The 12,525-nt window shown below is 36.6% G+C and overlaps 1 protein-coding gene across 6 annotated transcripts in view; it reads left to right on the top strand.

Moving 5' to 3' along the window:
- The window catches only part of ppfia2 (PTPRF interacting protein alpha 2), a 960,214-nt gene that overhangs the window by 64,772 nt on the left and 882,917 nt on the right, over nucleotides 1–12,525 (top strand). For all 6 annotated transcript variants that reach the window (XM_051919721.1, XM_051919713.1, XM_051919703.1 and 3 more), the window contains exon 2: nucleotides 2,716–2,970. In XM_051919721.1, coding sequence (XP_051775681.1) covers nucleotides 2,722–2,970 — 249 coding nt within the window. In that variant the 5' untranslated portion in view covers nucleotides 2,716–2,721. The remainder of the gene's footprint in view (nucleotides 1–2,715; nucleotides 2,971–12,525) is intronic.

Below are 12,525 nucleotides of genomic sequence, written 5' to 3'. Positions count from 1 at the left end.
GTAGTTCCTGCATCACCACTGTTTCTTTGGATTGGCCCCCTCCATTCCAGCCCGTTTCCCCAATACACTATATAGCCTATAGATAAAATTGAAACAATAGTAACACACATGCAAAAATTCTTGAAAATTGGTTCAGCCATTTTTAATTGATTGTCGAATAAACAATCAGGGTAGGATTTTATTTATATAAAAGACTTAAAGTGTTTTTTCATTAACAAATGTTCATATTACTGTATACTGTTTTCACTACTACTTCTTCTAGCCTGTGTGAGACATGAAAGTAAAAATCTCATTGTGCTATGTGCAAATGATAATGAACTTGAAGTTAATATATTCCTTGAAGTGCATTGTAATGAGTAGTCCAGAAAACAAGGAATGTAAACACAGGAACGGACAGGGATGGGGCTCAAGAATATCCTATTTGCACTGGTACTTGCACCAGATGTCACCATAACCATAGGGGTTGTATGGCACATGTATGGCATGGTATGGTATGGTGGTATGTGATGCATTATATAGACTGTAACAATTGGCAGCATCTGCATAAGACAGAGAGAAAAAAAGAACACTTGGATGGCAGTGTCTTGTGCTTCCCCAGGATGCTAGAGAGTAGGATACCCATCATTTGGCAGAGATACCTGAGCCCCTTCTAAAAAGTGAGATTGAGATCACAGAGGATATACGTGAGGTGGCAATACCTGCAGGTCACAAAAGGATATACTTTCTCAAAGAGTGATACATGAAGCTGTGTTGTCTCTTGTGTTGCATGAACATCCTGGAGATTCCCTATGTGGCCTTTTGCTAATATATAGAGGTTGTTTTCATTGTCACTATAGGACACTAAGATCTGATGGCCCAGAATCTGTATAGAAGTATTTCCCATTGTAGCCAGTATTGACATGGGAGGTAGTTTAATGCTGCCTTGAAGCCAGAAGCCAGCTCATGTACAGTTGGGAGAGTGAGAAGGAGCAGTGCTCAGAAGACTTTATTGGCCTGAATGGCCTGTTCTCTTCCAGATTGTTCTTATGTTCTAAAACGTCAGGGGGCAGTGTTGGATAGAAAAAATGATTTAGAAAGTGTATGAGTGCATTGTTTTGGTAATATAAAATAGGTAAATGGGAAAGCTATTCCATCACATAGACAGGGACACTTTGATTTTTTCCCTTTATTTATCCCCCATTTTTGCATTGAACACACTCTTGTATGTTCTGGACTTTGACATCATTCTGGGTACAAGGGATTTGAACGAGTACCCATATGTATTGCAGCATATAAAAACCACAACCTCACAAAGACTTAACTGAGTGTCTTTGTGACCTCAGGTTATTCATTCTGGGATCTGGGAGCTGCAGGCGTTCACCAAGGAACATGTGCAGGCTCACCCTGCAAACGCATTGTATTTGCATCACCAAACCACTATTCAATAGCCTTCTGAATAAGCGTACAAAGTTGTTTTTTAGGGAGAGAAAAGTATGTGCTGGCATCGTATTACAGACATTTCCTGAAAAGTACAGGAACCTGCATCCATATGAGGAGGTGCTATTTATCCTGGGTTTCTTTCTCGATATTTTCTGAAAAATGTAGCAAAACTTTCACACCATTTTGCAGTTTGCCAATTTGTAGGGACTAGATACTGCTCCATCTGAAATCTTATACCGCTTTGAAGGTTTACTGGCAATTAGGTGTCTGATCATCAGAAAGCCACTTGACAGGAGAGTGTAGGTCTACAGGGTCATTGGTCAATATAAACTAGAACCTGAATGACGACTGCTGCTGACAGACCACAGATTTAGTAGCTTTAGTTAGGGAGATTACTGGTTACTCTAACTGAGAAGAGACCTGCAAAAGACATCCTTAATGTTCAGCACTTAATTTTGTTTCAAAAGTTGACCTCAGATACTCAAAAACACAACTTAGATATTAAGAAAATTAGTGGAATAATGAGAATTATAATGACTCTTCTGAATTCTATTTATGACATTAAGAAACTCAAAATCATCATCACTCATTAAGGCATAGCCAGAGTCCTCAACAAATAGTACACTGCTCTTAGAATAATACTCTGGACGGACTGTCAAATGCTCTAGAATCGGTAGAATCATAACAAGTAGACCTGGAAAGAATTCATACTTGGGTAAACTCGTATGTGACAGACGAAGTTTAATGCTAACCATTTTTTATTTTTATAGATTCAAATTTATAATGTAAAATATAATTACAAAATATGGGGCTTCTGAAACTTGAAAGCATACTTTAATATTTAGTCATTGGCATTGTCGACTCTTCAGTTTAAGCAAACAGAGATTAACAGGTGATAAGGTTGATAATTTTAGAATTATGAAAGGAATTAGTACCAGGATCCAGGCCTGGGTTCATCAAGAACACAAAGACACAGATGAAAACTTTTTAAGGTAAATTTTGCACAAATGTTAGGACGTTTATCTTCACACAGAGAACCATAAACACATGGAATAAATTACCAAGTAGTGTATTAGAGAATAGAACTCTAGGGACTTTCAAATCTCGAGTTAATGTTATTTAATGTTATATTCAAGATTGGTGAGATTTCTTGGGCTGAATGGCTTGTTCTAATTTTTCCAGTGTTCTAAAGTTCACTGTCTACATCTGGATAGACACGGTATAGAAGTGATCAAGAATGTTTTTAGGATGATGGGCTACATGATGTGTTCATTCTTATGTTTTTTTCCTTTTTAGGTAGAAATGATGTGCGAAGTGATGCCGACGATCAATGAGGATACCCCTTTGAGTCAGAGGGGTTCACAGAGCAGTGGCTCTGACTCGGACTCCCACTTTGAACAGCTGATGGTCAGCATGTTAGATGAGCGGGACCGGCTACTGGATACATTACGGGAGACACAAGAAAGCCTGGGTTTGGCTCAGCAGCGGTTGCAGGATGTCATTTACGATCGGGACTCTCTGCAACGCCAACTCAACTCAGCATTGCCACAGGTTTGTAGTACAAGTGTTATTTTACCTTGCACTTTTTATGTTTTAATGCTTGCAGTAAAGGTGTAGATAATCGAGTTTTATGGGAAACCTGCTGCAGCCAGTAGCAGGGAGTCTGGATAACTTGGTCAGTCTAGGTTTGTCCTAATACCGTATTTATCGTCAATTTTAGAAGAAAAAATTGGCTAGTCTGGCCACGGCAGGTACTATGGCTGCAAGTGACAAGTGTTGATCGTTTGCATGCTGTCATTTGGAGGATGAGTGTGAAAGCTCAAGTCCTTTAGATGGTTCTAGTTGCAGTGATAAACATCCTTTAATTGTCATTTTTTAAGAGCTAATGTTACAGTGGAACATTGGGGCAGATTAAAGGTCTTTAGATTTCGAGATCTTCTTTTTAAATTTCACTCTGTTTATTTTACTGGTTTAAAATGGTATAACAAGACACCCCACACAGGCCTGAGTCAAAAATTATAAGACAGACCATTGTCTGTTTTAAGGTAATATAACCCATTATAATCACAATAAAACCTAAGATTATTATAATTAACGTTTTTTAAATTATAACACTAGAATACAGGCTTCCATGAATTATGGACAACCACTTTATAAAAATTTTGGTATGCAAAGAATGTCATTATGAAACACAATAACGTCGAGTTTTCACAGTTATTCGAAGTACACAATGTGCTGAAGCCTATGGAATAGGGCTGGGCTGGATGTTGGTGATGCACAATCACATCCTCTGTCATACTTACAGGTGATGCTCTGTTCATGTGCTATTGTTCAATTAACTTGCCATGTGTAGGAAGTAAAAATGTTAGATTTGAATACACAATGGGAGGTGTGAAACTTAAAAGTACGTCTTATGAGAAGGACCTTGGAGTTGTAGTAGATTCATCATTATCTACATCAACACAGAATACAGAGGCCATTAAGAAGTCTAGTAGGGTGTTAAGTTGTATAGTTCAATGTGTAGTGTACAAGTCCTGGAGTACTGCAGTTTAGGTCTCCATAATACAAATAATGACATAGCAGAGCTAGAAAAAAGGCACAGAACACAGCAACAAGACTGATTCTGAGACTGCAAGATATGTGTTATAAGGAAGGACTGAAGGAGTTGACCTTTTCAGTTTAGGCAAACAAAGACAAAGAGTTGAATTAGTGCAGTGTTTCTTTGAAATGAGGTCTTCATAAATAACACCGGGACACAGATGGCAAATCATTAAAGATACATTTTGCACAAACATTAGAAAGTTTTTCCTCACATAGAGAATCATAGACGCATTAAAAAAGAATAAGTTGCCAGGTAGTGAGGTAGAGAATAGGACATTAGTGATCTTCTGATCTCGGCTTGATGTTATTTTGAAGGAATTAGGTGGATAGGATTGCTAAACTTGTTGTGCTGAATGACTTGTTCTTATCAAAATTGTTTAAATGTTTTCATATATCATATATCTTCTTGCACTGTATTGAGCAACGTGACTCCAAAAAAAAAAGATATAGCTGGAAAAACCCAAGAAAGACTGAAGACCATTCTATTGAACTTTAGACTTCGGAATGGTAAAACTCAAGCTGGTTTATTAAACAGCTTTTAATGAAGGAAATAATTCTTATTGCAGTTTGTTTTGATGACTAATTTTATTATTAAACTAATTCTATGAGTTGTCATTTATTTTGGTGATGTCTGATCAAAAATGGGGATCATTTGTTGAGAGAGAGAATGTTTTTTTGTTTTTTTCATTTTGAATAAGTAGTTAGACAAAAGGTATCTAGTTTGGATTTTTTAATGTTGACAAGGTGCTGAACAGATACAACACATAAAGTAAGTTCACTCATACTAATACAAAAAAATAGGAGAATTATTAACTTCTGAATAAATGGAAATGTATTGTTTTCATACACAATAAATGGGAAAAAGTTATTGAAGAGTTTTGTTTTTTTTGTCTGTATGCATGGGGCAAATGTGATGGGCATTACAATAGATTTACTTGTAAAACAATAACTAAATTGACATGGGATTCCTGACTATTTTTTTGAAGACCCCATTCAGGTTATGGACATGGTTTACTTCACGTGGCTTTCTATAAAACACATCATCAGCTGTTTCTCTGGAAGGACACATGTTGCATATATTGGAGTGCTTAAGATATGTTGTTTTATTTTCTCTTTTTATCTATCTGTTTATGGTCTCACTTCACTGTTACTTTATTTCTTGAACCTGCTACTATTTGTTATTGAAATATGTGGTACATAGTATGTCATTAAATAGTGTATATAGCAGTGAAACAACAGAAAACTGTATGACTTTGTAAAGTTGATGTAATGCATAAAATCGTTTTGAAATAAAATTATGGTTAAAATTTAAGAGTAAAGAGTAGTTTAATTTTGAGAAAGAAACCATACATGTACAAAAAAAAATCATGTCAGGGTTAGGAGGCCAGACATCTGTTTAGTTATTAAGTGAGCGAATGCTCACAGTAAGAATGGGAATTTCACCCACTACCAGCCTTGCTACTGTCTGCCATATTGTATTTCAAAGTTCAGCAGAGACAACATCTTGTTAAAAAATCCCTGTAATATTTCTTCATGTGCTTTAGGCGCACATTCTAGTAGAGATTTCAGTTTGCCCAACTGTTCAAAAAGAACTGGGTTCAAAATAAGAAACTTTCCAAGGAGCTGTGTAGAGCCAAATAATTAAGCACATGCTTAACATTACTAAAAGACACATTCTGCTCAAAAAGCATAACTGGAACTAAGCCTCTTTATTCTTGAGTAGAAAAGGTTATGGGGGGACTTAATACAGGACTTCAAAATTCTGAAAGGCATCACCAAACTCGATTCAGCAGATTTCTTTCAGTTACATAGTGAATAATGTGTTGAATGAGACTGGTGGGTAGAAATTCAGGGGAAACGCATTGAAGATGAAAGCCAGGAAAAATTTCGCCACGCAAGGTGGTCATGTGAGTCTTGAATGGAAATGTATGTAGTTAACAGCAGACACCTTGGAAAATTTTACAAAAAATATCTGGATGAGATATCGGGACAACTCAGTTATTAGCTAACTGAACAAGTTTAATGGACTGAACGGTCTCTTCTTATTTGTCAGAGTCCTTATATTCATACTCTACGTCTTCATCTATCCTTGAGGGTTGATACCTAAATTAGTTTGATGTTGCTGGGATAATCTCTGCTCCCATTCAACCCCTGATTACAATAAGTGGAATTTTACAATGAATTTGTAAATAATTGAGTTGTTTTGTGCTTAACATTCAGTTCCAGTTAATTACTCAGCATGAGGTAAATGGAGAGAATGACTCACACCATAAAAAATAAATTTATACTTCATCATTGATTTTGACGTAACTGGTCAATTGTTTCTAAAAAATGATTTTAAATTATATCTTTGACCTGAAAGGTTAAGGAAAAATAATATTTTTTACAAATTGTTTTAACTTTGTTCTGTTACACTGAGCACAAAAGTTAAACAGCTTTGGTTCATTATTAGTAATAATTTTTACTCTCAGACAGAATTAAGTGGTTACATTGTAGTACATTATAGAAATTATTCATTCACTAATTTGCAAACCTGCTCATCCATTTCAGGATTACATAGAGGGCAGTGCCATCCTTAGCAGCATTGGGTGCAAGGCAGGAATCGCACCTAGTCAGGACACCAACTCACGCTGCCATGTTCAGTCCATAATGGGTAGATATTTGAGGGCAAAAGGATTTCTATCATTTTTCATATTTATGTTAAAATGCTGGTATACTAGAAGAGAGAAATGATGACAACTCTTGCTAAGCCATTGCAGCTCACTACTTAACAAACTTGAATGTTGGCCATGCAAAAGGCATCTGAAACGAAAAGTTATGCAACAATTAATCCGTTTCATTTCATTTTGGTATTGACAGAAAGGCCCAGTTGAGTGCCCCATTGAATGAGGCATATACTGTAACCACAGATGTATGACTATAGACATCATAAAATGGTATATCTATCAAGAATATTTAAATGGCTTGACAATGCTTTCAATGAACTCAAATTAGCTCAAGAAGCTGGTTGAAGGAATTTACACACCACAAAGTGAGAAAAGTATTCCTGCCATGTCAGTAAAAGGAAAAAATGTACTTGACACTTTGGAGGCCTACGTGGTAAATAATAAGTAATATTACCATTATACTAAAACAAAACTGCATGGCACAGTACTAACTGGTATGTGATCTATGGATAATATTGAATTAAAAAAACACTTTTCTGTCTGTTTTCTTACTAAAACAATACTGAAACATTGTGCCTCTGAGATGTCCAAATGCCTAAAAATCCATCAAAAAACCCGGATGAGGCAACTTGCATCATTTCTGCATGGGCCGGACCCTTCAACTGTTCTAGGGAAAATGTGTGGATAATTCTTCTCGGTTGTATGACCATCATTTACGCGCTGTCAGTGGCCTGAATTTCTCCCTTAATAAATTATCTTGTGTAGGGCACAAGAAGTTTTTGGGCTGGCCCTTTAACCCATTTACTCCGAACCAGGGTCAGCTTTACTATATAGGCAAACTAAGAGGTCATCTGGGGTGGCAAAGTTATTGGGGGACAGAATCTCGTGAGCTTTGCTAGATATTGCTTTAAAAAACTCTGAATCAATAAATCAATTTAGAAAAAAAGGTTACACCCCCTCAACCCCCCCCCCCTCGCTCTTCAGTCTACCATCCATGTAATATTGCACTCAAAACTCCAAGGTTGACCACCCCTGCTTCAATCCAATATTAATAATAATATTTCTTTACATTTATATAGCACTTTTCTCACTACTCAAAGCACTCCCTACACAGAGAGGATCCAGGAAACAAACCCACAATCTCCTAAATGCAAAGCAGCAGCACTACCACTGCGCCACCTGCGTGGATAATCTTCTTAATCTTTCGGCTGCTCCTGTTAGGGGTCGCCACAGTGGATCACCTGTTTCCATATCCTCCTGTCCTTTGCATCTTGCTCTGTCACACCCACCACCTGCACGTCCTCGCTCACCACATCCATAAATTTGTATGAGATTGTGTTTGAAACTCCAAGGGGAGGAAGCCCCACTCCCTCATCCTATATATAAACATCTACGCATGGAAGTGTGTCTGTCTATCCCAGAAGTGAGAAGTGGAGCTGGGCTAAGGGCTCCACCTCCGAGGATATACAGGTGAGGCCAGCACGTTGGCAAATCAAAACTTCTGAAGAGAGAGTCACTTGCTTATCCACTATTACATAAGCGAGGCAAGCACATCAAGAAAATGAAATCTCCGAAGAAAGACAGTCACTTAGCCCAGTAGCGTAGCGTGGGTGTCAGCCGCCCGGGGAGGAGGAAAATTCCGCCGCCCCCTTATTTAGGTATGGTTCAAATTTTTACAAGATATTATTATTATTTATTGTGAAATTTTGCCGCCCCCTAAAAATGCCGCCCGGGGCGGGCCGCCCCTGCCGCCCCCACTACGCTACGCCGCTGACTTAGCCACTAATGCACAATGCACAAATGATGCAAAGCACATCAGCAAAACGAAACCTCCAAGGAGAGAGATGCCCAGAGTAGTTCCCTTTCAATTACCTGACATCTCTACATTTCAATTTTTTTTCTGATGATTTCAATAGTTAGCTTTTTATAGCACAGATTTACACAGCTAGTAGATTTATATATATATATATATATATATATCTCTGCCGCTCGCATTTTAGGGGGGGGGGGGCGCAGAATGCACGCTAAAGACGGATCAGCTGCTGGCTTGCTGCTAGCTGCTACCAAGCTGCGTGATCTGCATGTCGCACTGTGCGACGATCATTTAAAAGCCAGTACAGCAGCTGTCCTTTTGTCTCACTTCCTTGTCTCGTGGGACGTTAAAGTGTCTTTTTTTATAACAGATATATATATATACCATATACTATATATATATATATATATATATATATATATATATATATAGTATATATATATATATATATATATATATATATATATACGTTGTTATTATGGGGTGTTGTGTGCAGAATTCTGAGGAAAAAAATGAATTTAATCCATTTTGGAATAAGGCTGTAACATAACAAAATGTGGAAAAAGTGATGCGCTGTGAATACTTTCCGGATGCACTGTATAGATATATATATAATATATATATATATATACAGTCGATTCCTCTTAATTGGGACACATTAGAACTAGGACATTTTGTCCGAATTAAGCGGCTGCCCCAATTAAGGGAATTCCCCATAAAATTAAACAATAAATAATTTTCTTTCAATATTTTAATAAAATTATTAAATATAAATTATAAGAAAATAATATAAGCTGTGAAGAAAAAATAATAATAAATTCTAAAGTAAAATAATTAGGTATGTATATACAATTTAATGCTGCAAAAATGCATCAAGTGTAGTCTGTCTTTTGTTTTTGTAAGTTTGTACTTTGTCCTTTGCAGTTAGTCTTTTCTGTAATGCCCATTCCTCATGCAGTTGATTTTCTTGTTGTAAGAGACGCACTATGGTATATTTTGGTACACCAGTTATCTCAGCGAGCCTATGATGGCTTGTATTAAATGGCTGGCTTTTAATTTTATTCAGCAAAGCAATTTTACTTGAAAGTGTAAAATAATTTCTTGGCATCTTGGCAAGGGTTATAATTTTATAAATAAAATTGACAAAAGAAAAGTTTACTTATACGTTATACGTACCTGCGAGGTGGTGTAGGGGTAACTGAATACGGTTCGGTAGTGGTGACGGTAGACTATTAAGCAGACATGTGCTACTCCACTCTAAGATTGTACTATCTAAACTTACCAGTGCTTCTTTGACAGGCGACGATAGATGACTGACTTGCAGCACACATCTGCTACTGTCCCAATTAAGCGGAATGTTGTCCCAATTAAGCATTTAAATTATGTATTAGTTTATTATTTTGGTTTTCATTCCTTGAGATTTGACCCAAATAAGCAGCTGCCCCAATTAACCAGTGGCCCAATTAAGCAGAATCGACTGTATATATATATATATATATATATATATATATATATATATATATATATATATATATATATATATACACACAACATTCTCACCTTCTTCTAAGGCAACAAAATAGCAAGAGCTGGCACTGGTCTGAACTTCTATAACACAGCACAATAAAGTGCAAGTGTGGATCCATTCATTTATAGAATGATTCCATTTAATTATATGAATATAAAATGTTAAGTTCTAAAATTTCATTTAAAAACTTTGGAGTCCATTTTAATCAAGCAAGGAAACTGTTCAGCATTTCAAATACCTGTCCACTTCACTCATGTCAGACACTGAGAACTTCACATATATCACATCCCTATCCTAAATTTTTATAGCAGCTGTCTTCGTCCTGCAAGCATTGTAATTTTTTTTTCTCTTTTTCAGGTGATGTCCTTAATCATTTTCCTGACAATATACCCTTGCAAATAACCTTTTCCCTTTGCAGTGTAGTTATGCAGAAGTAAATGGAATGTGAGGAGTCTCATCAGTGCATGCTGGCTGAATTTAGTAATTAGCAATTCTGAATCAGAGCCTCTGACAAGAATGAAAATGCATCATCTGGGTGTCAAGGCAGCTTGGCTTCTCTAAGGACTGGAATGTGAGGTACCTGGCACATCTGGAAAGACCCAAGATCTCAATGTTATTTAGCTTGGCAGTGATATAGAGCTGTATAATAGGGGAGAAAACAAAAAAACAGGCTATTAATTACATTTTAACCAATACCATCCAAGAAAAGTAATTAAGGATTGTGTCTTCTTTTTGGGTGTCTTGCTTAGCTGGATGGTATTGTGATTAGTGTTCTTTATTTTTTTTGGTGTTTTTCCAAAGAGTTTCTGGAACATCTTGGTGGCTATTCTGGGTTTCCTGAGTTTGTGGAATATGATGCCAACGTTTGTTTTGTTCATTTATTCATCTTGGTTCATTACAAAGTTGTATTTTTTTTGTATCTTGTTGTAGCACCATTTTGAATATTGATGGGCAATGACATTTTGTGGCTTTTGCGTCAGCCGTTGCCCCCAGAAGTGTGTTTGCATGACGTCTTTGGTGTGACCCTATAAAGGGTCATGCGGTGTTTTGGCATCTGTGTTTGGATAAACAAAATGCCTTAACGTACACTTCTTGATAGTTTTTTTCTGGGTTTTCTGACTTACTTTCTGTCTTACAGTTTTGATTCTTGTTTCACATTTCATGTTTGGTGAAATATCGGTTTGTCTCTTTGGTTCTGTCCCTGGCACGTTCTCCATTTTGTTTTCCTTTCTGATCCCAAATTAAATATTCACTCTGCTTCAGCTGAACACTGTGACCAGCACTTTGGCAATGAGTTTCTTGATTCAAAAATAATCAGGAAAAGGTAACATTTTAGTAATAGACCAGAAAACAAATGGCTTCAGCATTTTTGTGTTGTGGCTTAGGTTATAAAATGGAGTTTGCAGAACAATCGGCCAGGATGGGATGTTGTGTAGAGGTGGTAATCCCATTACATGTAGCTACGGCTTTGAAAGTGAGTGCCTACCAGATTTTTATATAAGAGATGTCTGCAGATGATGGGTGCAGTACTCTCAGAAGACTTAAAAATAAAAAATGGAAGGCTGTGTGGTTGGAAAATTCAACAGTTTTACAAAGCTACGCTCTTACTATTTTGATTTTGAGAATAAATTTAAAATTAGTTTTCTGAATTATATGGATTTTTACACATTTTCAAGTTTGGCATTTGAAAAGTACTTTAAATGACAGTGCTAGCAACAAAACAAAATGGTGACATGATACAGTATAATGCTAAATAAAAAGTTTGAGTCATTACAGAGACCTTTTAAGACAAAATAAAAGATATCATTGAATTCCTTAGGTAAGAAACTTCCCAAGCTGAAGTGTGCTGTTAATAAAACTGCTCTTGTATAATTATTATAATTATTAAATAATTGAAGAAATCACGAGATCGCAATAAAAAGGCAATTGTTCCTTGTTCACAGTTAGTGTTTTGAGATGTATAATTAATAATAATTAAAAAAACATACATTTTTCACCAAATTTAAGTTTAAGGTCACAAGGGGCTGGATCTTATCACGACAGCATTGTGTTCAAGGCACAGACCATGGGTTTCATAACACTGATACACACACCCACACTTACTCACAGTGGCTCAAATGCCCACTCAAGTAAGGGGAGAACTTTAAACTCTATGCAGAGAGTAACCAATCCAGGACACCAAGACTCTACCCTTGCCCCAGGACCATGATATGTATTCAGTGGGCTAAAAAAAGAATAGCTGTGTGTTACACTCAAATATAGTACCGGTACATTTGAAAAGGTTTGCAATAATCTTTATGTAGATTTATTTTAAACAGTAGCAGATAACAGATGCCCCTTTGGTTGTCTCCCCTACTCTGAGACATGTACCTTTAGCTCAGAAGACAAAAAAAATGTGGGTGTTATAGAGAAGCTGTGAGCAATGCATTCATATCCCTGGACCAGGATTTGAGAACCACTCCATTGTACATGAGGTCAATCCCATTGAATGGATTTTA

The sequence above is a fragment of the Erpetoichthys calabaricus genome, chromosome 1, assembly GCF_900747795.2.
Source record: "Erpetoichthys calabaricus chromosome 1, fErpCal1.3, whole genome shotgun sequence".
NCBI lineage: Eukaryota > Metazoa > Chordata > Cladistia > Polypteriformes > Polypteridae > Erpetoichthys > Erpetoichthys calabaricus.
This window is presented reverse-complemented; position numbering and strand designations above follow the sequence as displayed.